Source organism: Chelon labrosus, assembly GCF_963514085.1.
Source record: "Chelon labrosus genome assembly, chromosome: 13".
Lineage (NCBI taxonomy): Eukaryota > Metazoa > Chordata > Actinopteri > Mugiliformes > Mugilidae > Chelon > Chelon labrosus.
In genome coordinates, this window is record NC_140346.1 from 23,194,137 (window position 1) to 23,221,777 (window position 27,641).

The 27,641-nt window shown below is 40.6% G+C and overlaps 1 protein-coding gene across 1 annotated transcript in view; it reads left to right on the forward strand.

Moving 5' to 3' along the window:
- Positions 1-951: 951 nt before the first annotated feature.
- The window catches only part of nbeab (neurobeachin b), a gene marked incomplete at its 5' end in the record, with an annotated part of 190,781 nt that continues 164,091 nt past the window's right edge, over positions 952-27,641 (forward strand). The window contains one exon of the mRNA XM_084558818.1: positions 952-1,224. Coding sequence (XP_084414944.1) covers positions 952-1,224 — 273 coding nt within the window. The remainder of the gene's footprint in view (positions 1,225-27,641) is intronic.

Genomic DNA, 27,641 nt, shown 5'->3' on the forward strand with positions numbered 1-27,641 from the left:
AAAGCCATCATCAACACTATTTACCAAGACACCTGCACGGTTTTAATTTAATTTCTGATTGGACAGCGAGCTAATCTCCTCTAGCTAATATAATATAGCCAATTATATTCATCATGCATGAAGCCATCATTAAGTTTATTAGCAACACCTGTGTTTTTTTATACCGAATGAATAAACATTGAGAAAACAACATATTAACGTGAGTATAAACATTTCTAAATTTGAAAATATATATATTTTTAACACGATTTACTAATTACTAAAAACTAATTATTTTATTTATTTATTTATTTATTTTATTTCCGGAATATTAAGCTAGGTAACTTCCGGCTACGCTTTCCGAAACGAGCCAGCAAGGTTAGCATTATTAGCAATATTTTTTCTCCACCTAACGGCTGTGCTGAACTGACCAACCAAGGGAGAAACTTCATAAAATGGACGGCGGTGGCAGTATAATAGCCAGCTTGTTTATTTGTGCCTTTATTTATTGTTTTTTTTGTTATTTTTTATCGTGTGCTATAAAGTCGCCACAGACCTGTCTCCGAGCTCCATCGCGCAGGCGTGGTGAGTGGAACCGCAGGCAGGGGGCGGCAACATGGCGGTGACAGCAGCACAGGCACAGGCACGGAGACGCGCAACCGAACCGAGAGGGCGACACACACACACACACACAGCTTAGCGTACGCAGCGCAGGTCAGTGTGTTCGGTTAACCGGCTGGCACCGACAACACACCGGGCTCACTCACCGGAACTCTACAGAGTGGATTTTACTGACAGTGAGAGTGATTTCTTCTTTGTGTTTTGTTTTCCGCGAGTATTTTTATCTTTTCTTTCTTTCTTTTTTTTTTCTTGATGCTCCAGAGCAGTGATTAAATACAGAAAGAGAGAGAGAGAGAGAGAGAGAGAGAGAAAGCGTGTAATAGCTTCTGAAGCCTCCCGGTTTGGGTGGACATGACAAGCGAGAGACCGGTGACAATGCCGGGCTCGCTGTCGCTCTCGGACCGACAACCTGCTCCAGGTCACGGGCAGCACGCGGCTGCAGTCTCCGCCGCTGCCGGTGAGACAATGATGATGTCCGGCTCAGGTTCAGTTCTCCTCCCGGCTGGGATTATCAATCCATCGGTACCTATCCGGAATATCAAGATGAAATTTGCTGTTCTCATCGGACTGATCCAGGTTGGAGAGGTTAGCAACCGGGATATTGTGGAAACGGTGCTCAATCTGGTGAGTAAACATTTTAACCTTTTTTACTCAATGAAAGATCATAATTGCCTTAAAAAAAGACAGAATCTAAACATGATGTTTGGTGGGAGCAATTAAACAACACAATGATGATAAACTGCAAAAACAGTAGTCTTTAACGTTGCAAATAATGATGAAAAATCCTAAATTTGCAAATGCCAGCATTCAAAAGTCACACCTGCGCACACAAGGTGCACTGATGAATGATGGAAGACTCAAACTAAGACAGTCCTCAAGTTTTCAAGTTCAACAAAGTCACAACTTCCCGGTGTTTTCCTGAAGATGAAGCATGTCAGTGAAGGTTATGTAAATGCATACCTGCTGGGGTTTAAAGAGTACTTTAAAATCTGGTGCAATACTTCAGATGTTCAGAGAGCAAAATGAGGCAGAAACGGGAACGCTGTCTGCGGGGGAAATCCAAGGGGCCTAGACCTGCAGGTCCCCTAAACGCGCCTCACATCATAGCTGATGATAAACTGCTTTGAGGAAGCACAGATTTGCCGTGGCACCCCTGATGCTAGCTCCTGATAATTTGATCAGTGCTGCTCCTCAGCAGTGTCGGGGGGGGAAACAGGATGAATATTCTTGGTGTATTCTCATAAATAAAGTGTGAGTGAGCACCTGTGGGAGCATGATGGTCATTACCAACTGCCCACATTCATATTGACCCACAGAATAGGTTTCTCTTTCCAAACGGGCCTGAAGACTGAGATGTAATGATTTCAGCTCAAGGTGTTTGGGGATTCGAATCCATAATATGACCAGGGCGAGCAAATGAATCCAGTTTCCTCCCTTTGCTACAAGCTAACATGATATAAAGAGATTGGGAAAGCAGTTCATACCTTTTTTTCCTTGACCATCTGCTGGAATACTACAGAGCGTGTTTGCAGTAGTTGGCCTCTCCTTGTTAGCACACTCGAGATTAATTACGACCTGTTCTGGCACAACAGAGATCCACTTTGTGGAGCAGGACAAATTGCAGCCCTTGGCATGTTCAGACAAGAGGGAAGCACTGCAATAACTGGACTCTCTGACACCTTGCCCCCTCGCACTTCGCGGTGCTGTTTTCTTGGGAAATGTGCACAAATTACAGGGAATTAACAACTCACTGTTGTCTATAATGACTTTTTGTTTTCTACGCGGCGCGACAAGATTGCACATTTATTTGCACCAGACACTGATCTTTTAGTTGTTTCTCCGTTTTGCTTTATTCTGTTGACCTACTGAATGCAGAGCGTCGATGTCAGAGCTGCCTTTTGCTCCTGGGTACATGTTTTTTTCAGCATGTCTTTATATGTAACATTTAGTAGAGTTTTATAGTGCTGTGCTGTGCTCTGAAAACACAACTACAGTCTCATTGCAAATTGTGCTCATACAAATAACCACATATGCAACTATCTGGGCTCTAAATTACTCTGTAATTGTTACTATGTCTGCCTCTTCATCTAAATTACGTACGACACAAAATGTGCATGAATATCACGAGCCATTGAGAAGGGGTGAGAAAACTGTCACGCAAACAATCCCACTCTTTTAGATGTCATGACCACAGGATTTTTTATCTTTTACATGTTCATGTTGCTTTTCAAGTGTTTGAAGATTTTGAAGGATACTTAACTGTGCCTCATGGGGTCCAATTTGTGAAGTAATAAAATAATAACATTTTTCCCCCCCATCTCCAAGGAACATCTTAGAAAAAAATTGTAGGATGAGGATCCTGGCTTAAACATCTGTCGTGAAAACGTTTCTTATTTTTTTTCTTTCCCCAGATGTCCAATTTGCAGTAGTCACCCCTCTTTTTGCAGCCTATCAGCTGACTCACTCCTTTCTCCGAGATGAAAAAAATAAAAGTTGATAATTGTCACCTAAAATGAATCATTCAGTGAATGGTTGTGGGACAAAAAAAACATAAGAAAGTCACATTACTCATCCTGCGTCTTCATGATCAAAGTCAAGCGTGACTGGTAATTAGCTGGAGATGGATACTAAAAGATGATGTGTGACATATACAGTTAGAGAAAAGGCCTTTTATACCACATGTTCATCTTGATCATGACATTCGGGACTAACAAGACTCTCATGTGCCATCAGCAACTGGTTGATGTTAACACAAAAGTGTGGTTTTTATAGTCTTGTGAGGTCAGAGCTATCTTAGTATGCAGTTGTAGGCTACAGCTGCCTTTGCATAGGTTTGTCAGGTGAAGTGTGCTCTACCTTGCAGATATTGGTGAAATTGATTTTAGGTACTACCATTGAAGAAGCAGGAGAAAGCAAATGTTGCTGGGCTGGTTTGATATGATCCTATAGTATTGATGTTTAGGTCGATAAACAGACATATGAATTCAAGCTGACCAGCACTGCAATTTCCTATGGAAAACAAGACTGCAAATATGGTCCTTCAAGCCCACAGGTGGTGGTGGATACTAAAAAGATGTGGATTTTCACCTTAATTAGATGCTGAACCTTGCTGGCCAATGTGCTATAAAGGCAGAATCCTTTCCTGTAGGATCCTGTAAGCATTGCCAAATATAGAGATTTTCTACAAACATTTCCAGAAAACTATTCTACTCGCACAAATAGATTACCCTTGCTGTAGATAAGCACACTTATTGCATATTTGAAATGGATTTGTATTGCCAGGGCGTACTTCCAATGAGTGCTTGACGGATACAGATTTGTTTTATGTGTCCTCACTGCTTTGTTAAATGTATTATCAACAATAGCTGCCAAATCAATTATTTTCATTAGCTTAATGGCATTACACATGCTACTACAATTATCCTTATGGCAGGTGCAATGATGCACGTTGGACTGTGATTAGTAATCACTGATCCATGCTGTTTCTGATTTCGAGAGGCTTTGTGGAGCAAATTTATTGAATTGGAACCAGAGAATGAGAGGAAACCCTCTTAAGGTGAAACATCTTTTCTTTTCTAAAAGAAGATCTGTTGTTGTATTAGTCAAAATACCAGACTTTTGAATAAGGTTTACGCAACTGGAGAGAGTCGGCATGTGGTCACAACCATGTGAATGCCCTCCAGAAGTGGTGTCAGCATAATGCTCTGGAGTCTGAGCTCAGCGGGACTTTGCTACATCGCTGGTAATGGTCAACCGAATACAACAGTTTTAACTTGTAAGTACCAGGAAGTACCTAGAAATGTAGAATCTCGTAGAAATTCTGTTTATATATGACTAAATGGTTTTCCTGCTAATGTAATGACTACCTGGAAATGTGCTGTACTAGACTGTTCCTGGCCAAAGTCACTGGGGGGGTTGGTTGGGGTTAAGGGACTTGAACCATATTATAGCAACTCAAATGTTTTTTAGTCTCATACAGGATGATGAAAAGTCAGCCAAAGAAAACCTAAATGAAAGAAAAGATTTAATGGAAAAAGACTAGAGAGTAAAAGAATCAGACTTATAAGTGGTTTAGACTTCTGCGTCAATTTGACGCCGTAGCTGTGGCGACAACCCAGACCCAAGTATGCACAAGTATAAATGGCTCGCTCCGGCGTATGCTATGTGCGTGGGTTGCCTACCTCATTTAAGTACCTTAAATGAGCCTTTAGAAAACTGAGTAAGGGAATCAAATTCCAAAGGCAGAAGGCAATGAAAAGTGTCCTCTTTAGTTGTTCAGTGTCGTGAGCTTTGTGAGTCCACTGCGTTAATGATCTTATCATTTATAGTGTCGCATCATTTCTTCCTTAATTTAGAAGTCTGATGTTAATAGAATACAAATGATGACTCTGCACATGTAAGAGTCCAGCAAAATCTATAAACAGGAACGTAGTTCTTTTTTCTTTGCCTCGTATTTCTCATCTTTTCACAAAATTTTCTCCTACCTTCAAAACTTTCAGACCACGTTCTTTCTTTGTGTCCTGCACAGAAGGATATTGCAAAACGGCAATAACTTGATCTGATTTGATTAATTGCTTCTAGCTTCACTATACCTCTCTAGAAGTTATGAGTCATGGTGCACTAAGGATTTTAATGATTATTCAATATGCTTTCCACATAATCTTCTCACAGTTTCTTATCATCAATGCTTCGACTGCAACCAGTCCCTTTAGCAAGAATTGTACAGCTAAGGTTGGGCAGATTTCTTTAAATAATGCTGTTGAGTCTGACATCTACAGTTAACACAGAATAAACCTGCTCCGGAATACGTTTGACCTTATGGATGTGTTGCTGTGGCACTCAGTCTGAATGTTTTGAAGAACCAACTGATCTGAGATCGTGCCAAACTGCCAGCCTTTTCATCCGTTAATCCATGTACGGGTGTAATGGTAAACTGTTAATCCATGTTCAGAGAACAGGCTCCAGGACTTTGATAACGTGAACTGGGGTTTGCGGCCTGAGTTCCGGCTGTGATTATGTTTAGGAAACAAAAGCACTTGTGCTGAATTTAGAGAAATATTGTGGTTTTGGTTAAATGTTAATAAAAGGGCTGCATATATTTCCATTACCTATATAAATCCATAACCAAGTTCAATTAATACTATGCTCTTAATGAGAAGAGGTTGTACAGCAAGACTGGATATTCAAATAATGTTCAAAAATGTTCAGTATCAACATTTCCTAATGTTGACTAATATGTTTGTCTTGATGTTTCTTTTAAAACACATTTGGTGTTGTATATAGAGTATAAATAGTAATATAACACTTAGTTTTTCTGTAACTGTTTATCATGGTTTATAGAAATGTATACAATGTGTTAATTTGCTCAACTGCTGAATAGTTTTGGCATAAGCCAACACATTTGACAAATGGTCTATAAATCCCTCGACAATATTCTGTGATGGACTGCCGTTGTATGGTATTGTAACCTGAGCAGTAATCATCGGTAGGACAAGCTAGTGACAGTCATGAATGTGAGCATTAAATGAATCAGGTGACCACAGTCTCTGCCTGGATGGCATTCTTTGGGAACAAATGATGACCATGAGAGAACTGTGTATCACAGATGAACCTTCATATCTTTTCATCTTCATGTTGGAGAACCTATTTTCTGGTAGGTGATATGTGAAATGCAACTGGCTGCAAAGGATGTAATTTATTCCACAGGCAGTCAGCTTGCTCAGACTCAGGTTTAATCTTCTCTCTGTATAGCATTTGACTCAGTAGTGTGTGTGTGTGTATGTATATATATATATATATATATATATATATATATATACATACACAGTGATCAGCCATAACATTAAAACCACTGACAGGAGAAGTAAATAACATTGATCATCTTTTGGACCTAGCATTGGTGTCGATGTTACTTAGACATGTGCCACCCACCTAGCCCAGACCCGGCACCCCCACCCCATAGCAATAACACTCCGTGATGGCAGCAGCCATCCCCAGCAGGTTGGGGCACACACACAAAAACGGTTTAGGAACAACTAAAGAAAAAACATGGACACAAGGTGTTGACCCAGCCTCCAAATTCACTAGATCCCAAACTGATCAAGTATCTATGGGATACACTGGAACAAGCCTGATCCACAGACTCCCCTCCCCTCAACCCATAGGACCCAAAGGCCCCTACTGACAACATTCTGCTGCCGGACACCACAGGAAACCCTCAGAAAGCCCATGTCCATTCTCTGATGAGGCACAACTGTTTGCATGTGGTCACAATGCTATGCCTGATCGGTGTATATTTAAAAAAAAAAAAAGAAAAGAAAGAGAGGAATTGTGTTGGGCTGTCACCTCAAAACTAGTCGAGAGATGAAGCGTCTGTATACTGTGCCTTTATTCTGCCCTCCAAACATTTAGCCGTATTGAAAGCTTTAAATCGTTGTAAACAGTTGTTGTGAGGGTGAGGGATGTTCTGTGTAATTTCATTCCAATGATGGGCTGACTGATCCATCCAGACGTCTTCTGCCAACCAAACTAAACTACTTCTAAAACAAGGTCCAGCCCTCTGCTTGTAAAACTTAACCTAAAGAGAGTGTTGTATATATCGGATTTAAATGATTGATTGAACCACTTGGGTGATCATCAGTTTGGCGCATCAACAAACAAAGTTTCACTGTAAACATTAACAAGTTAATTAAATCAGTATTGAAGATCATTTCCCCATGCGGCTTTAAAAAATCTTGTTTGAGCTATGGAGTAATTGAATGAGCCGTACGCCAAGATGTTACAGTTTTGTGCCACCATCCCTTATCAGAGCTAATTACAGGGGATGTCATTAATCTTTCATGTATAGGCAGCCTAAACTGAAAGCTGCAATTAAGATAATATGTTATTAGACATAGGCTGTGGTGTCCCGCATTCAAGGTTGATGTAATCCCACAAGGATTAAACGCAGTAAGTTTGAGCACAGCAGTTTTTACCTTGAGACATTATCCAACTTGTGTCTTTGGAGCTTGTCTTTTTTTTTGCGTTTCACCGTGTATTAGATATGCATCAGTGTCTCTTGATTGAAAAATCTCTGGTGTTTGCCTCTCTGACTGAGCGAGGTAATGTATTCAACATCATAGGAAGTTCTAAGAAAATGGATTGCTTAATAATCTTTGGAATAATAAGTAGCTTGTGATCTGAGCGCACGTGAGGAAATAAATGGTCAGAGGAGTTCAGCCAGACAGGGAGCCACCAAACCATGGAGAGTTTTGTAGGTAATAGGTAGCAGTATGCAGTCTGATACGAATGAAACAGAAAGCCAGTGGAGTTAGGACAGAATATATCTACACCGATCAGCCATAACATTAAAACCACTGACAGGGCTGCAAGAAGAAAATTATGTTATTTTCTCCTCCCAACCCTCGTTTGGGACTTCTGGCAGCTTGTTCTTGACACATCAACCGGGCAGAACTTTTTTCTTGTGTGGTATCCGGCAACTATTCTGTGATTGGTCAGAAATTGGAAGTGGGCGTGGTTAATGTGGAAAAGCTGAAATTCTAGTGGCCACTCTGTTACCGTCCAGATGCTAATATTCTTAGTGTGACCGCTAATGGGGTAGAGATTGGTATACTTTGTGTCTGTGCACGCTGAACAAACATCGTGATCCGACGGACACAGCCATCAAAACGTCTGGCTAACATCCAAAAATAATAATAATAGTGCCTCGTCGTCATCCATCTCCCACAAGCTGCAGTGGGAGGGCCCTATGAGGATATCCCTGGAGTTCGGCCTTTGAGTTTCTTGTGAAGTATAAATTACCTGGCCAGAATGAGCTTTTTTCTTGCAGCCCTAAGAGCAAGAACAAATTTCTTGCTTCTTGTGGAGTATGTAACAAGCTTTAGACACGTACCATCCACCTAAACTAGACAGAGCACCCCCACCCCATAGCACTGACACTCCTCCATCCAGCAGGATGCAGTCTGACACAGGCACATACACACAAAAATGGTTTAGGAGCAACTCAAAAAACATGAAAAACAGCACAAGGTGTTGACCTGATTCACTAGATCCCAAACTGATCATGTATCTGTGGGATGATCCACAGAGGCCTCTCCCGTCAACCCATAGGACCTAAAGGCCCCCCACTAACAACATTCTGTTGCCAGACATCATGGGACACCGTCTGAAGGCCCATGTCCATTTTCTGACGAGTCATAATGTTATGCCAGATCTTTGCTAGATTTCTGTCGGCTGTATTTGGACAGAATTTTGTAGTGCAGTAGGATCCAAGGCGAGCGTGTCACAGATGAGATATGAATAATGCTTTTATTTAGAGTGGCATGGTAAATATGACTGTGATGAACAATAACAGCAATTTACTCTGGACTTTGTGCATCTTATAGACAGACGTGATATCCTTTGATCATGCTTACACATTATGTCACGTTGCTTCCTCCCTCCACATGAAGTTGTTAACAGCTTCCTAAAAGTGCTCCAACGTGTTACACTGCTAATTCGTTAATCTTCTTTGAGGCATTCATTTAAGGCTGCCTTGATTAAACATTTATAGACGTATGATCACGGCCGTCAGAAGCAATATAATGTTGATTAAATTATTTTAAATAATGTTTTGAAATACAGTACATGTCTATTTGCTCTTTGATACATCGTTCTCCCATTGAGACCCTGGTAGATTCTAGTTCTGTGGCAAACGCTGATAATCGTTTGATGTTCTCTTTATCTCTGTTATTGGTTCTTTTTATCAAATGTGTTAAACAGTGGGGAGGGGGATGTGTGGGCATTTTGCACATTCCTAATTTTAAATATTGGATTTTCATGTGCACATTCAACCATAGTTGAATAAAAGTTTTTAAAGGAATACTCTTTAGATGTGATCTGAAATTCATATTGTCCCACTAAAGGAATATGAGGAGTTGGCAATTTTAACCCTTGAAAGCAGCATTCATTGGGTTAAAAATCGCTTCGTTAACTTAATTAACTTTTAGCTGCGTCAAATAACAATCAGTTAAACCCTACCAGAGTGAAAACATTATGTTTAGGTTTGCAGCAATCCTTCCATCATTGCCATCAAGGGACACTCACGATAATCTGGAAATGCATAATAGATGAAAGACAAGAGCTGAGAGTCGTGTGTGTGGCCTCAGCTGCTTTCGGTTACGTTTGGACTCCACAGGAAGTGTCCCTCTGCTGCTGTTGAGTCAGTTGCACGCTTTGATCAATCTGGGATCAATATAACCTCTGGGCACTGGTACAGTTTTGTTACAAATATCACACTGCAATTATTTATTTTTTCTGTGTCGCTCTTGAAAAATTAACTCATGAGTTCTTGACTTTTTTTTCTTTTTTTGCTTTTACTGCAGACTCTCTGCAGGCATGCATGCATGGCATTACCATGGGACACTCAATATAATTGATTTACACTTTATTTTCTACTATGCCATGTTCAAAAGGTTCTTTTTGGAAAAAAATACTAACCGCTTATCTGCAGGTTTTCAGTGAAATGAAGAATACTACCCTACTGAGGCTGCTATCTGGTTCTTGATTTGTAAACAATTACATCTCTTACAGTATTGATCTGAAACTTGTGGTGTGTCCTGCTGCTGCTCTTATGTAGCTTTATTCATTCAGTATTCATATGCATACTGTCATGTAACATCATCAGCTATATGTTGTATTTGTATCATCATCAGATTCTACATGTATGCTTTAGTCAGATGTATGTTTCCATGACAGTTGGATGTTTATCTCCGTCCTCTTGCTGCTCTCTTCTCTTTTTTTTCTGTGTCTACCCGGCTGGCCTTGGGCTGATGGGTCCCTCTATATGAGCTTAAGGTTCTGCTCAAGGTTTCTTCCTGTTAAAAGGGAGTGTTTTGTTTTTTTTGCCACCGTCACCTTCAGGTTTGCTCTGGAGGTTTCAGACCGGGTTTTGTAAAGCGTCTTGAGACAATTTGTATTGTTATTGACGCTATATAAATAAAATTTAATTGAATTGAATGTAGGTTTAAGAAAGATATACGGACCATGTACATTTCACATTATTGGAGTTGATGCTTCAGCATTCATAAGGAATAGCAGTGTTCACCTTCATGAATCCTCAAGCCTCTTATATTTTATATATGCTAAGCCTTTTTTTTTTTTATTTTCTGGTTTGAACCGCATGCATCGTAAGGCGCTACAGTATGTTAAAATTGTGCTTCCTCAGTGAAGTTTATTTCCCGGTAAGCCATCCAATTTCTGCCAACAGCCGTTTCCTCTGATCTACTCCATGATAATCTTCTTAGGATATGAGGATAAATTGAAATTCTGATTCTGTGCAAATTTGTTTGTTTAAAAGTGATTTACCTGAACAGTTGATTGACTCGGGGAGCGTGCTGCATATTCTTGTTCCCAACCAAGGACAAAGTGAAGGACTGCGTTTAGAATATTTTCTGTATTCTACCAGGTCTGCAAATGTTTTTTTAAGGCCTTTTATTTTAGTCTTCTCAATATTCAGCAGGAGCATTCTTCTTGCCTTCACAGTTTCCAATTTTCATGAGGTCTCTGCAGGTTCTGTGAAAGGTTCTTGTTGACCAGCTGTCTAATTTATAGCGTATTGTGCTACTACCCAACCTTTACTTGGTAAATTAAAGCAAAACCATATTACATTTATCGTTCACTATTTGTAATATTACTAAAATAGGATTTTAGGTTACCTATTTAAACAAAAGCGGCATGGATCCTGATGAGCATAGACCCTTTGTGGTTCCATTGGTAAGAGTCAGTGCCTTAAGGAAATGCGAACGACATGGGTCAAATGACTTTGCAAAGGCCATGGTTCTATTTTCTCTCTGCTCTCCCCTTGGACTTACTCTTCTCTTGCTATGCTCATCCATCTTACTCGCTCTGCAGTGTTACCCCAGAGAGATGCTGATGGTATATTATTTGGCTGCTGCCTACATTAGTGTCAGGGTGCATTCTGGGATCATATCTCCCAGCTCAGTGGGGTAACGTTTATAAGGGGCGCAAGTGGCTCCTGTTTGTGGGTACACGAAGGGCTTATGTCGCTGTGCGGTGTATGATGTAGAAAAGTGTGCAAAATCTTGTTGATAGAGGTGACAAATGGTAGAAAACCTGATCTCTTGTGGATGCTGGGTGCTTTAAAACGTAGTGTGGTGACATGCACATTCAGTAAACTCAGTTGAAAGCTAAATTAGATATTTCCTCTCATATTTTATAGCAGCCTTTGTTGGAAATATTACTGGTTCCGTTTATTTATTTAGCCATTTTTACGCGATAAAGCCCTTGCAAGATTTCAAATCTTAAATTCTTTCCTGGCATATAGCAAGAGCTCATCAGTCTGTTCCTATTAAAGGACATCTGATTGTGGTTGTACTCTGATAATAATTTTATGTTACACTGAGATGACACTCAGTTGACGCTTGATCCAATTTGGCATCACTCATCCTACTTCAAGCTCTGAAGGGCAAATTACAAGAAAGCCTTTTCAAAACAACGTACAGTCAGTGTTTCCCATACAATGTTAATACAAATGACTTGGAAATATTTTTTGGATGTCTCAAACATCATTGTGCTCGTGTTATGTTTTTCCTATTGCTCCTGAAAGTTAAAAATCCAGTATTTGTGCTCTTAATTTTAAATTTCTATGGTCTAAAAAAAAAATCATTTTAAGAGAGTTGGTCAAAGCCTGGAGGAAAAGACTCCAGACGTGAACTACCTTACCTTTATAAGAGCTGGTTAGTACAGCTAAATTTGCTAATTATTTAATCTTACATACATTTGTCCATAGAAAGCCACATGTCATGTATTTGTTGCTAAATCCAATATAAGCGCCATTACGGTAATTTAATGATGGACTGATAAAAAAACGCATGCTTTTATTCTATGTGCAGGCATTTAATATAATGTATGAATTGTTTTTAATTGGACGGATAGTATGATAATTAGAGCTTTTTTTATTAAGACAGTATACATTATGTGTCGGATCATCTGTGATGACGAGAGCTCAATGTACTTTACATTTATCCATTGGCTTTAAGCTACAATTGAATGTAGTTTGTTTGGCATAAATCCCCACAGACTTTTATGTTAAAATGCATTTTATTGCAGAGAGAAACGTATGTATGGTTCAAAAATCTCTGTAGCTAATTTTTCCATCTATGACGACTGAATAAAGATGTCTCTATATCAGGGCCAGTATCAGGTACTTAAACTTGTAAAGCAGCTCCAATACAACCACAACAAACACCACTTCACGTCATCGTTAACAGTAGGTGGCAGGAAAAAGACTGAAGAATCGTTATTCTGATTCAAATTGCTCTTTAAAGGATCCAATGTCGACTTACAAAATCTTTAAAATCAATTATTCTTGCGAGAGTGCAATGACATTAGTCCACGTGTTAGGGAGGTCTAAAGCATGTCAGAAGCTACAACTCTGAGAGCACCATCAGGTCTGAATGATGATGTGTGGCAGCATTTTGGATTTTAATAGTATGACGACACAGAAGAGCTGGACAAAGGAAAAGCCATATGCAAGATGTGCCAACTAGAGGTAAAATAGCTCCAAAACCAATGACATTAGTTTCATTCTTAGGTAAGTAAAATTGTCTTGAAACTGAAATATTTCTATATGAATTGATATTGAATTGAATCAAATCGGGACCTGGTGAAATGGAATTAAAGCAAGAAATCAGTAGCCGCTCAGTAGCATGAAGCTACAGTCCCTCATTAAGCACATATTCTGGGAATATTTGGTCTGAAAGCGTGTGGGTGTAAGGGTTACTACATAAATGCTTTTCTTGGCCTGACAGAACCTATTTAAAGTTAGAGATAATTAAGGGTATAGCTGCTCCGTGTGAGAGGTGGATTAAGTCACAGGTTGCCAGGTTGTGTCACCTGGCTGCCTCAGCTCATCTCAACTAGCACTCCAACTCTTTGTCCTTTTTTTTAATCAGTTGGTTGTTAGGCTTAGTCAGGCTTTGCCAAGATGGCGTCAGCCTGAGCCGCTACACTGAGTTTCAGAACCAGTGTTTAACAATCTTTTCGCTGAGAATGCTCAGGGTTCATCCGTCTTTATTCTGCATTCAGTCAATAGCCAAAACCTATTTACAGTCGGAAACAAGTGGGTTGGAACATCATCAGTAGCAACAATGCGAATGCTCAGGCTTACTCCCGGTTGGAGCTGCTGCTGGCAGTCAACCAAATCCCAGCCTAGGTGTTAATGCGTTGTCTCCCCCCATAGGAACATGGCCCTTCACACGCGTGCTCATTTCTATGGAGATGAGCTGCATCTCTGATCAGGGAAACATGCAAAGTCATATTGCTCACTGCAGTACGGTGACAGCACTGTAGGAAAGAAAGCGTTTTTATCACAGTGCAGATGCAGCAAAAGGCAAAGACCGTTTGATAACTACATAGCAAATGTGCAAATAAAAGCTGTTGCCTTGTTACTGACAATATCCCAGTAGTTGCTGAGCTCAAGTATAAATCTCTGTCTAATTTGTGCCAAACTATACGAATGAATGACTCTGTAGAAGAGAATTATTTGTACGTCTAGGTTCAACAAGTAGACGTTATGTCGTCTTGTAATTGTTGCAGTTTGTTAATTAAGCAAATAACTCATCTTTTGCACCATGGGTTATTTCACATTTCTCAGCTCTCTTTTATAACCAGGTTGCAATTTGAGTAGTTGCAAACAGAAGGGAAAGCAAAACATTAATGAGCTCATATTTTATGGGGTTTCAAGAACATGGGTAGATTTTTCATACTTAAGATGACTTTTAGTTTGATGTTCTGTGTAGCATGGTTTGTCAGCCACTCGGCTCATGAAAGGATCCATACACTTGAAGAGAATAGACCTGTCTGTATTTGTGTGTTACAGCACAAAAAGCCTTATTCCGAGTGCAGGAATACAGGTGGTTCAACACATGTTCACTGTCATACAACTGCAGCAGCTTCCTAGTGGAAAAGGCAGAAGAATTTCTCTTTCCGTCTCTGCCGTGACAGAACATGAGAGGGTAACCCACTTTATTGCTGTAGCATAAGGCATGATGTCCGTATTACAGGAAGTGACAGATTTATAATTCTCTGCCGCGCATGAGCCACTAGGTAGTTAATGATGTGTGCTGTGAATGCAGATTTCTACATTACGCCTGACAAAACTGGCATTGTTGATGGGATGGTTGTGTTTTGAATATGTTATGTTTTCATTTACACTTCATTCCCTTTGGTTTTGGAGTGCCATAGCTCTGCAGCCTGCAGTGTTGCACCGTTAACTGTCTGAGGCCTCAGGATGCTGTGCTCCATCCTGTTCTTTAGTGCATTCCTGCGATGGCTTTGCTTTTGATAAAGGTTAGTGTAATCAATCTCCTAGATGTTTATATTTATTGCTCCAGTACGGCTGGGATGTTTCCATTTCCCGCTGATATTGAAGCATGAAAAACTCTGTAAGAGCGAGATCACACACTGATTTAATGTGGCTGAAGTAAAGGGGAAATAATGGAGGGCTTAGTTGGAGTTAGGGGTTTGGATTACAATTAATACTGAGGGATCAGCGTAATGAACGACGACACCATCCATTTTTATGGCTCATTATCCTTCTTGCCACATTCTAACTGGATATTTTTATGATTAGTCACTTGGACATTGTCTGCTGTCTGCTTGATTTTTTTATTTTTTTTCCATCTGGTTCAGTGCACTCACTGCCAGAATTTGATTTTCTCTCATCGCTTTCCGCCGAATATTTATGTATACATTTAATGAAGCATCGGCGGTGCATAGCTTCCGATTGAAATGCCATTTAACGTCAGATTTCCTCAGCACAAAAGTGTTGCTCATGCATATATTCATGAGAGACTAATGGGAAAATTCCCTTGTTTAATTAAATGAATTGGAAATGGCAGCGTCGCTTCGTCTGTACAGTCGATCAATTCAGTGTGTTTATTTTCCACTTGCTGGCAAATCAGTGTGTTTGTCCTCTCGTATTTGGTTGTAACTCTTTAAATGTGGATTTAATAATGATGCATGGCACCCTATAGATGGGTTTTCTGAGCTTATTTTAACTCCATTTTCATTATAACCTGTTGAGAATCATTATTGTTTACTCTTTCTTTACATCAGAAAACTGTATTTGGGCTTAGCTCTCCAGAAGAACAGGGAGTGAATAATATTCAGTCTTGCTCCGTACTGCTCTTCTTATCCCTTATGTAGCTCTGGGGATTCAGTTCAGTCTTAGTCTGTTGTATCCATAGGCGTACTGAAGCCCGATTTCAAGCGAACGCTACATCCTGAATGTGTGTCTCAGGCTAATGCTATTACTTGTGAGAGCTGGACTGCTTTGAAAGGAACATCTGGCTGGAGAGCTTCACTGTTGCTCCAGAGTCTCAAGCAGAGACGGATTACTGCCGTGGCATTTGGTTGAAGATGATTCAGCATGGAATTAGATGCCCTATATGGAACACAGCTCGGGACAGTGTGGCAGTCTTACTCCTCTTGTTGTGAATACATGGCGTTAGGAGCGGTGAAAGGCGGTGGAGATTGCTGAATCCAAGCGCCGTGCTTCTGACTGATAACACATGCTCTGATTAATGTTTAAGTTGTTTATCTCATGTTCCCCGGTGGCTTTGGGGGGCAAATCCTCACTCTGGACACAGCTTATGTTTGCTTGTTTATATAAACTTCGTTGACCGTATTTGTTTTTTTTTGCTCAGCAGGATGGTCAAACGGAGCGTTTTCTCAAAGCTGCAGGCTGGTTTTTGATTTTTATCTCGCCACAGTATTTGTGTCCCACCTGCCAGTCCCATCTCTTCTCTGAGGCCTTGCTTGACAGAAAACCTTTCAATTTGATTTCAATTGATAGAAAAATCAAACAAAAGGCAAAATAAAGTAAATCAGCTGGCTTCTAAGAATTAAAGTAAACTGACCTGTGGTTAAGGGGGAACTACCGTTTTTTACAACCTGGACCTTATTTCTGTCATAAAATACAATCGTTTACTCACCCATATAACTTTGGTGTCATTTGGACACGTATATCCATATAGTGGGAGTGACTGGGGCACCGAAACACAACCTCTAAATAACACATTATCTGCCGTGAAACTCGTTAATTTCACCAATATTTTGTCATAATATGCTAGTGCTATTCCCCGTTGAGTCCGGAGTTACCTGTTATCATCATAAGGGGTCTGTAGATTGACCTACAAACCTCTGACCTGGATGATGTCATCTCTGATGTCATCTCTGAGCGCCGCACGCAGCCCACGCGGCTTGTTTACCTGTAATTTGCTACTGCTAGTTTTTCGCAACATGGCTGAATATTTTTCCGATTCTGAGGTTGTGGACGACGACTTTGTTTATGATGGACGTCCTTACCGTTTTAAGCCAGAGTATATGGATGAGGAGCTCGCTGAAAGGAGGATGCGGAGGCAGAGAGAGGAACAGCTGGCCAAAGAACAACAAACCGCTGCACGTCCGTGAATAGATAAGAGATAACTCCGGACTCAACGGGGAATAGCACAAGTGTATCATAATAAAATATTGGTGAAATGAACGAGTTTCGCGGCAGATAATGCGTTATTTAGAGGCTGCGTTTCGGTGCCCTGATCCCTCCCACTATATGGATATACGCGGCTCTAAATATCTGATGAAAGACACCAAATAACACCAAAGTTATATAGGTGAGTAAACGATTGTATTATATGCCAGAAATAAAGTCCATGTTGTAAAAAAACAGTAGTTCCCCTTTAAGGCTACACTTAAATTCAATGGCTGCAAAACACATTTCTAAAAGTCTCTGGGAAGCTTAGTCAGTGGAATATTTCATATTTTATTTTCTTGTTACCGCCTTTTAGTTTGTGTCTTTAAAAAATGGAGAACTTTCATTGAAAACTGAGTTGCAGTTATATTTCCATTTAAATTGATGTTTCAAGTGGATCAGGCCATAGTCATACGAGTGGCGAAGCTAGAGCTGCTATGCCTCTTCAAAAGAGAATAAAAAAATCCTTACTGAGGAGAGTAGCTCTCTATTCCCGGCATATTTTCTCCTAGAAAGCACACCATTGTCGTTATTGTGCTGACAACCTTGTCTGCGTAGTTTAAATATGGGACTCCACGTTCCTGGAGAGAATTCGGGTGTGCTATTTATTTTACTGGTATCACAGAGGAACTGTGCTGAAGCCTGTCGATGTGTCATCACAAACTTTAAGCATTACTGCTGGTTTTCAGCCGCACCGAGGCCAGAATTGCTTCCACTAGGTGTCCTAGGAACTGGATGACTGGAGAGAAAAGCCAAGACTTCCGTTTGGCTGACACTAGCACAGCATGACAGATAAATTGAGCATTATAACTGACCATGAATTAGATGCGTTTAATTCTATTTTGGCTTAGTAGTCATTCTGCTAAGCTCTTTTTTTTAACAGATTCTCTCAGGTTTTTCACAGCGCTGGAAGCATGTTTTTTAATTTTTTTTTTGCGGCTGCTGTAGGACTCTGTTAACCTTGGAAATACCTCTGTTTCACCACATGGGTGCAATAGATAGGGGGGATGGAGGGTGGGAGTGGGGTGAGGAGAAGTTCAGGACAGCCTCGACGCTACTCCAGGGTACAGGAGGACAGCCAAGCTAAATCCCTGCAGCAGCTGCGCTTGCACTTTATAACAACAATGTGTGCACAATGTGGGCTTTAACAGTGATTAGATACATCCAACTTGATCTTCACTGCTAACAATAGGAAGCTGTCCCCGTGGCCACCATACTGCAGTGGCCATTGTTAAGATTTCCAATAAGCCGTGCAGCACTGTGTCCACATAGCCAGCGGTTCTGATATTTTCCTTGACTGAAGGAGCAAGGGCTCTCAGCGCCATCTATCCCTCCTGTATAAACTCCACTCTGTTTACACTTGATCTGTTTCCGGCAGTCTCAAAGAGCGTCGGCGTGATTGAGTTTAACAAAAACTGTTTATGTGAATGATCTCCATAAGTCAAAGTAGGTCTGGTCTTTGTGGCTGCATCAGAGTCGGAGCTGCTTCTCTGAGAACAGTTTAATCTGCCTCACACTTTATTAACAGTGTGGCGCAAATTAGTGAGCCACTACTGGCCCAGAAATGTCCTTGAGGCTTAGAAGTAAATTTGAACTGCCAAGTCGAACAAAGTTGTACATCAAATCTCTAACGGCCCGAAACTTCTCAAATCCCCAGTGATCTCATGTCACTGCCTACCAGTCTTTACTTTCTGTCTCAGAACCACGTGTAGATCCCCTGTGCTTTTAACATGGAGCCTCTTTTTAGAGACTTAAAAATGCAAAAAAACAACAACATATTTTTAAGCTAGATAGTTTCCAGAGACTGTCTGCATCTGAAAAAAAACCCATTTCTGTTGTCAGTCTGCAGCTCCTTGAGTATCAGTCATTTCCTTGTTAAATTACATCTCACCCGAATGTCATAGCATAAAAACAAACTACTTTATCGAGTAGATTGTTCCACAAAGCAGTTTTTCTTATGTGACGCACATGAAAGAAAACATCAACACAAGAGATTGACCTTCCTAAGTGAACTGATGACTCCCAAGACGGCTCCTGTGGGGTTTGGACTGTCGTTGGATTCATCTTTAAGCATTCATTCATTCAGAAGTCATGGTCGCTTGCATAAAATATCCTGTGAATGTATTACTTATTTTAAGTTTAGGCACATCCTCTGCCTCTTCTTGTGCAGTGAGGGGTTTTTGTGTTTGCAGCTTTAAAGAAGCGTGTGGTGGCAGGAGCTTTTGGTTTGATGAGTCAGTAGCACAAAAACCATCTTTATATATTTTGAATGATTCATATCAAGTTAAAAGCAAGGTTATATCTAATCAGTTGGGCGTATCAAACTTTTCCATTCTCACTTTGGGAATTTAATATTTTCTAAAATGTTGTTTTCAATTTACGGACCTGTCTACTGAGCCAAGATATTAATTTCTGGTCATTGAGCGTAAATATTTGTGAATCACACCGACATCTGCTCTTTTGGCAATGTGCATACCGAGCGACAACCCTGAAGCTGATTTGGAGAATGCACTGAGCTCCACAGACTATTTTGCCCCGACACCCTCTGAAACCTGTCCTTAACACTAGCAGCCCTGCCAGACAACAACATCCTGTGCTCTTCTAGCCAAAAGGAGCTTATGGGTTGTCAGTTTTCATGTAGCTCTTCTTAATTCACGGGGACTATTTAGGTTTAATTTTGTATGAAGTTTAATTTTTATTGCATTTGATGTCCTATACGTTTGGTGGAAATACTTTGCTCAAGCAGTCCATTTGTTGCATTTCATTTGCAGAGATGGCGTTGAATATGATTTAATTTGTGCTGATTGCAACTGGAAATTGATCTGTATTATTTATCTGCAAAAGGTTGCTTAAATTTGCATTGTAAGTTTTATTGATCTACGCATATGCGGATAAACAAACTGCTTGCAATTTGCAAATGCACCAGAAAGCAGCACTGCAATACTAGCCTTTAGATCTGATCTAGAGAGCCTTTGTTGAAGTCATATCTGAAATACAGCAGACAAGGACGCAGCGGCGACTCCCAGGCACTGAGCATCAAACAAGAATCAGACAAAACTCACAGTAATAGTCCACATACTGATCCGGTGACCCCAGTTTGGAAATTCGGCGCGTCTTCTCTGTTGAGATCCTCACACATATTGCTTGTGCTGCTGTGATGGTTTCATTTTTACAAAGAGTGCATCTTATTTGGTCTCTATTGAAAGAATTCCAGCACTCAGGATGATCGGGTTTGGGCTTTATTGGTCGTTTTCAGCAAACCTGGCAGCAGGAGGCGCGATAATAGGGGACAAACGTAAACATGTGTCACTGTATTCCACGCAAATCCACTTATCTACGTAACATCTGTGGAACAATTGAAAGAAAATGATTTTATTATTATTATCATTATTTTTTTCCTGATCCTGACTGACCAGTGTTTACAGATACTAAGTCTGTGTACACTGACATTGCTGTAATCAATCCAATAATCAATTAATAACCCTGCACTGATTCACTTGCCTCCTTCCTGGCTTCCTTTTAATTGTGTTAATTTTAGATTTTTACCTAATTTCTATTCCGTTTGAGTTGCTAGAACAACAAAAACAAGGTCACAGCATTTATTTTACCTCAAACCAATATTGGCTCGACACACCGGCTGCAGAGGGCACACAAACCTGACAAGAGCCAAGTTTAATTTTGGCTTATCATCAAATTGCTCGTCTCATGGAATCGATATCAATTAGTGTCAGTTGAATGTTTTGCTTTGCGCTAGTTGCTACAAATACTGCTTGTCACACTCACTGAACTAAAATATTAATCTATCAATGTCAAACTAAAAAGTACTGTACTGCTTGTTGACATACTACTCTCAGCGCCACAGCAGCATTTACTGTACGGTACCTGTATTGGTGAGTTTTCAGCTGCTCTGTTTTTGTCAGTGGTATATCTTGGTTCATTCATTCCTTCTGACAGCTGTCATTTCAGTCAGCGAGCAGGAATGGCCTCTCCGTGCCTTCAGCAGTCAAGCATATTTTTTAAGTTTGGACCATTGTTTTTTTTTTTCTTGCTTGTTCATGTTTAAGACTTAAAGTATGACCTGTGAACGTGGGTCATCGTGAGCATGGCAAACAAAGCAGAAGAAAGTAGCCTTGGCGTTACAGTAAACTAGTAAGAAGATCAGGAGGAAATATGTTATGTATGTGCTCGGTTACAGTCCTATGTTACATATACATATTGATATATATTCACAAGGTTTTTGGGCACGTTTGGTTTTCATTAAAACAAACACTATAGCACATTAATAATTCTACGTGTAAATTTGATTGTGACTTGGAGTAACGTATGGAAGATCTTTCTCTTAAAAGTCTTCAGGACTCCATGTGAGGTAGTAACTTGCTCTGGCTCATATTTTATTCCTTTAGACAGGGTGTCATGTAGGACTTCAAATCGAATCAGAGATCTAAACACTGCATGCATTCAATTACAGACAGAGGTTACTGTGGGATTTGTGCCTTGTTTAATGTATTATTAAAAAATGAAATAAATTTGTTGGGTGTGAATAAACGAACCTAATGTCGGTTAATATTATTGTCTATCCTGGGTGCTTTGTTGTTAAAACAAAAAACTCTGCAAGTCAAGATTATGTGATAACTTGTTTCATGTTAACATCAGAATCTCATCATGGTGGGAAAATGGAAACGAAAGCAGATGTATAGCAGTGCAGCTTCACCCTCACAACAGCAGTCAGAGCTTATTCTAAACAACTTGACATTTGTACCAAGCACATAGAACTGGATTACCAGAATATAGATGAGTTTCCATGCCCATGAGCTTGACCACTGATTGAATCAAACCCTGGCTTTAACGCCCTCAGTCCAGCTCCTCTGAACTCTCTGCCTGTGAAGGCTGCAGGATGACCCTTTCAGGGCGGAGACGGTCGGTCCTTGTCAGAGGGCAGCTGGCGATTCCGGGTCCGTCACCGAGTCACTGGTGTTGCGGACGGTGCCCCTGTGTTTCTGCACTGGGCCGTGTGATTGCCATGTGTCGGAGAGCATGGCCAGGTTTCACCCAGGGCATCTCCAGATTAGTGTGTGTGTGCTGCCTGAGTGATCATGTTTCTTGGCTGTCCAATCCTCTCCTCTTCTTTCCTTTCCTCTGAGCCTTAAGATACTGGCTGGTATTCAACACACAGAAATAAAACGGTTTGTGTTAAACACATAGTCATTTAAGTAGTACTTTTGATGTGTGGATAGCAAAGTAGTTTTGAACTTGCAGGACCACACTGCATAAGATAGAAAGTGCAAAAAAACCCACTGTCAGTTGTCATTCAAGCAATCTAGAGAGGGAGCAGTGTTAGCAACAAATCAAACTTTATAATAAATCAAACTTTATTTTGTGTTTGTATTCACAGCAGTTATACATGGTAAACCTCCAACATGCTCACACCTCTGCATAACCCTGCAGGAAGGTGCCGCATTGCTGGATTTCGTGTGAATGCAGCCGAAGGGCATGTATCCCCTGGTCCGCCGTAGCCTCTCTGCTCTCTCTGTGCTTGCATTTCGGTCACTCAGACACAGTCATTGCACATCTTTATATACCCAAAGCAGAGAGAAAGATGGAGGCATTAAGAAAATTAAGAAAACAAATGAGTCTAAATTAATGACTCGGAAAAACACATCCGCTTCAGACCCTTCAGTATTTTAGCGCCGGATCTTCTGAAAGACTTAATGTGATTTTTGTGGCTGAGTGTTAAAATAAATTACAGTTACACACCTGTCGCAGTATTTGTCTAAATGCTCTCAGCTGGTAGCCATGTAACTGGAGATAAGCTAGATTTTAGTTAAGCATTTATTTGCTTTCACTCCTCTGTTTTCGGAGGTAATTGCTGTGGCTTTTTGAGGATGAAGTGAAGGGCTTCATGCTGTGGGGAAACTCCACTGTTGGCACTGTAGTGAGACTCTGCTGTTTTCACAGCCATCTGGCTCCTCTGTCTGTCTAGACTCAGGTTGTTCCACCTCACCCCAGGCCACCTATGATTAATAAATGTGCTTATGTCCATAAATTCTGAGACGTAGAGGGTCTGCTAATTCACATAACTTCATCCTACTTTTGCAGTAATTCTTGTATTGTTTAAAAAAAAAATAAGCAAGTGCTTGTAATTCATTTTGTTTTATTCTGCAGTCTGTGTTACTGGTTTTCTGCACCATGAATACACGCCGCTTAAACTGAAATATCTGTGTTCATAGTGGTTTGAGAGTGAATTTTCTCCTGAATAGAATTTTTTCATAAAGCCTTTATCACACAAGATCCCACTGCATGGCAAGGCTCTCATAGTAGTTTCTATCATTCACACGTAAATCTTAGTCTCTGCAGAAAAAGGAATTTTGAGTTTTGTTCCCACACATCACAAAACTGAATGGGAAATACTTTACTGGTGGTGCACTTTGAATTTGGCATAGACTGTATAACAATATGGACAAACTGACGCCATTTCCCCAGAGATACGGGTAGCGCCATCTTGCAAGTTTGGCTCTAGGAAATGTTGGATTATACATTGAAATTATTTATTTGTTTATTTTCCCCCAACTGTCATGGTCCTACGGAAGGCTTAATGGAGCGGTTGGCATGGCAACTTGTAGTGTATCCATGATGTCATATCCTGTTTCTATAGCGTCAAGTTACCAGCTAAAACGAAACTTCTCACAAAAGGAACCCTTGAATATTCATCAGTATTATATTAATTACCTAAAATGACAGAAACCATCCTAGAAAAAAAAAATATCTTTAATGTGTACTTTAGTGTTTTAAGCCCTTAAGCCTCTTATGCCCATGTCCCATCAACTAACATGGAAGGGGTGGAGCTTATGACCTATACTGCAACCAGCCACCAGGGGGAGCTCTACTTGCTTTGGCTTAGACTTAGACTTAGACTTAGATAAACTTTATTCATCCACAAGGGAAATTGCTTGGTCACAGTAGCAGTAATACTCTTAAGAATTAAATAAGATATAAATGTACAAGAAATAGAGATAGAAGAATATATATTATATACACAGGGATGATAGTAAGGTGCAATAGTGTCCATTATCATGACATGGCTTCACTTTTGAGGAGCTGTTCCACCATCCATCTTTATACAAGTCTATGGAATTTAGCTACATTTGATAAAACAACCACAACAAAAGGTCACAAAGCATCTTGTGAGACCCCAAGCTGCCAAATTACTGTCTCACATGGCTCCAGATCACAGTTTCAAAGTGACACTGATAAGTTGTTTTTGTTTTCTTCTGCTTTTGGAAATATATTTTTTTAAAGAAACTAAAGTAAATCACAAAGTAAATTTGCTGCCTTGCAGTGCTTTTCAAGTCCTGCAGGGTAGAAATCCCTTAAGCTAAAGCAACATGATGAAAGAGAATGCCATGCACGCTGTAATTACTATGCCAAACTCATTTCTGTTTTATTTTGTTGGGTTACTAATCCACACACACACACACACGGTAAACAAAGCTCATATTTTGACCACGTGAATGGTTTAAATTTGGTTGAACATGTACAGTACGTATCCTGCAGAAGACTCTGCCTTGGATTGATCAGTGTATGTGAATGATGCATTGCTGACTCCCACTTTCAGTGAGCAGCATTCTGCTCGGCAGCCTCATGATGTTAAGCAGATTGAAGCTGACAGATTGTGTTGATGCAAGTAATTACACAGTAGATCAAATAAGACCATAATAGAGCCATCAATCACGGCGCTGCAAACATACCGCACTCATGCGGCTCACGCGTGCGTATCCACATAAACACACATTAGGAAATAAAATAACTTCATCTTTGACGATATTTTTAAGAAAGTATGCGCGTTAGACACATTCTGCTTTAAACTTTTGTGTTTATAATATTTATTCAAGCATGTGTTTACGCACTGTCTGATTGTTTTTTTTTTTTTTTTGTTGATTTTTACAAGTTGCTCCTTCATCGCTTCAGTGCCGCGAGACTGTCGATAGAAGCGCTCCTTGCAGATGATTCCAGCTTGTTCTTTCCGTCTTTCATTGCTGCTGTTTGATAACATATTTGACATTCAGCTGGAGAGAAAAGTAAAAAGCACTTTGTCTAGTACAGACTGAGCGTGGCACTGGGCTGTGTTGTTTTATGTTGCTGTGGTTTGGTTCAGAGAAGCTTTCAGAGCTTGTAAAAAAATCTCTCTGCTGTAGAGGATTGTCTCCTTCTGCAACTCACTCCACTAATACTATTGTGCGGTGCCACTCAATATGACACGGTGAAGTCCTGCAGCGGGCTACGAAGATAGGAATTTTGTGTTTGCATTTTACATGTTCACGGCATGCATATCCATATTTTTGTTTTTCTCCATTGAGAACTTGAGGGCAGAGCTTGAATTATTCATTCTCTTTTCATTTTCTCGCAGCACGAACATGACACTCAGGGTTTAGGTAGAGGTTTAGGCCAAAATTTGGAAAGGAAAGATTTACTTTTTTTGCTCTCCTTTTCATTTTTATGCAGCCTCACTGAATGAATAAACTGCTTTGGTTGTTTCACTGTTATTACTGGGGAAGTGATGACACAGTGACTGATGTTAAAGTGTGGACTGTCTGCCTTTTTCACCACATCAGCGATTAAATATTTCTTCGGTCTATGCGTTCCCTCTATATTAAGGTACAAAAAGCATTCGGACAGACCAAGAAGGTGATTCACGAGACTTCCGGTTATGGCGCTGTGCTGAGCGCGCGTGTGTCGGAGCTCCCGTGAAAAACAGAGAATAAATCAACCAAGGAGCCAGTGAAGATCCTGTGAATTGTCAAAATTTGTGCGGAATCAAGAAGAACCAGCCACAATGCCTCCGAAACAAGCTGCAAAAACTCAGAAATCATCTAAAGCAGAAGCTACAGATGATCCGGGAATGGCAGATGCTAACAATGGAGACAGCGAGGTAGTGGCTAGCTCCGCTAACCCAAGCCCAATTCTTAACGCCATTAGCGCAATGAAAGGAGACTTTGTACGGAGGTTTGATGGCCTGTTCAGTGCTATTGAGGGAATACAGAGTGATCTGAGGGCAGTGGCAGTACGTGTTACTGAAGCGGAGGACAGAATCAGCACTAACCAAGATGATGTAGCATCATTGAAAACACAAACCAGCACCATGAAAGCGGCTATTGAAGAGCTAGTCTCAAAAGTGGACGACTTGGAAAACCGAGCCCGCCGCTCGAATCTTCGCCTGGTCGGTCTCCCAGAGAAGGTAGAAGGGTCTGATATGTGTGCCTTTCTGGAAAGGTGGATTCCTGAAGTGCTTGGTGGACATAATTTTCCACGACCCGTACTGATTGAGAGGGCGCACAGAATCGGCGGAGCCGGCGTTAATGATGTTGAGGGAGGGGGCCGCTCAGGTGTGCGCCCCAGAGTGGTAATAATGAAGTTCCTGAACTACGCGGACAAGTCTCGCGTCATGAGGGCTGCCAGGAGCAAGGGGGAAATACTCTACGACAACCAGAGAGTCATGTTTTTCCCCGACGTTTCAGCTGATCTGGTCAGACGGAGGAAAGTCTTCGACCCGGTGAAGAAAGAGCTGGCTTCCCTCTCCATCCCGACTCTGCGCTACGGGATAATTCATCCGGCTAAACTCCTGGTGACTGTTAAAGGGAGACGACACATCTTTGATACTGCAGTGGGTGCGGAGGAGTTTGTGCATGGACTGAAGGACTGTCCCCCGGGATCCGCGGAAAAAGAGACAACCTGAGACCTGATTTTGTGGCTGCTGGTATGTTCAAGTCATTGAACTATGCTCTCTGTCTTAACAGGGAGCCAATTTAAACTCTGTTTTAATCGTGCTAAATGGCTGTTTGGTTGATATAAACGTAGTTTTACTAATAACATTTCATGCGGGGCTCTGCTACGGTTGTTGGGCATGCTGTTCCTCGCTGCGCTATGGATGCAGGTGGACCAGTTAGGCGCCATGGGTTGGATGTGTGTAATGTGGGAGGGATGGGTGTATTTCAGTTGGGGATGTACACTCAGTTATGTTCATAATGTTCTAAGGCACATATTTTTCACTTCATTTATTTATTATTTTTTGTCTTTAGTTTTCAGTCATCTTATGTTTACTTCAGCCAATTTTAGTGTCATTGCAACATGTCACCTGAACTTCAGTTTACATCCTGGAATGTAAGGGGTTTAAATAAACTTGTCAAGCTAAAAGAGGTTATGAGTAGGATCAAACAGTTGAAAGCTAAAGTAGTTTTTATTCAGGAGACCCATTTGACCCCTGAAGATGTAATCAAAGTGAGGAGGAGGTGGCCTGGACGAATATTCTCAGCTTCTTTCAGTTCACACTCACGTGGAGTAATTACTATGATACACAATTCTGTGCCTTTTCATCTTATTAGTGTGGATGAAGATCGATTAGGTAGATACCTCATTATTCAGTGTGAAATTCTCTCAGTCCGATTAAATCTGGTTAATATATATGGGCCCAATGAAGATAATCCGTCTTTTTTTAGACACCTATTTTTGTCCTTGG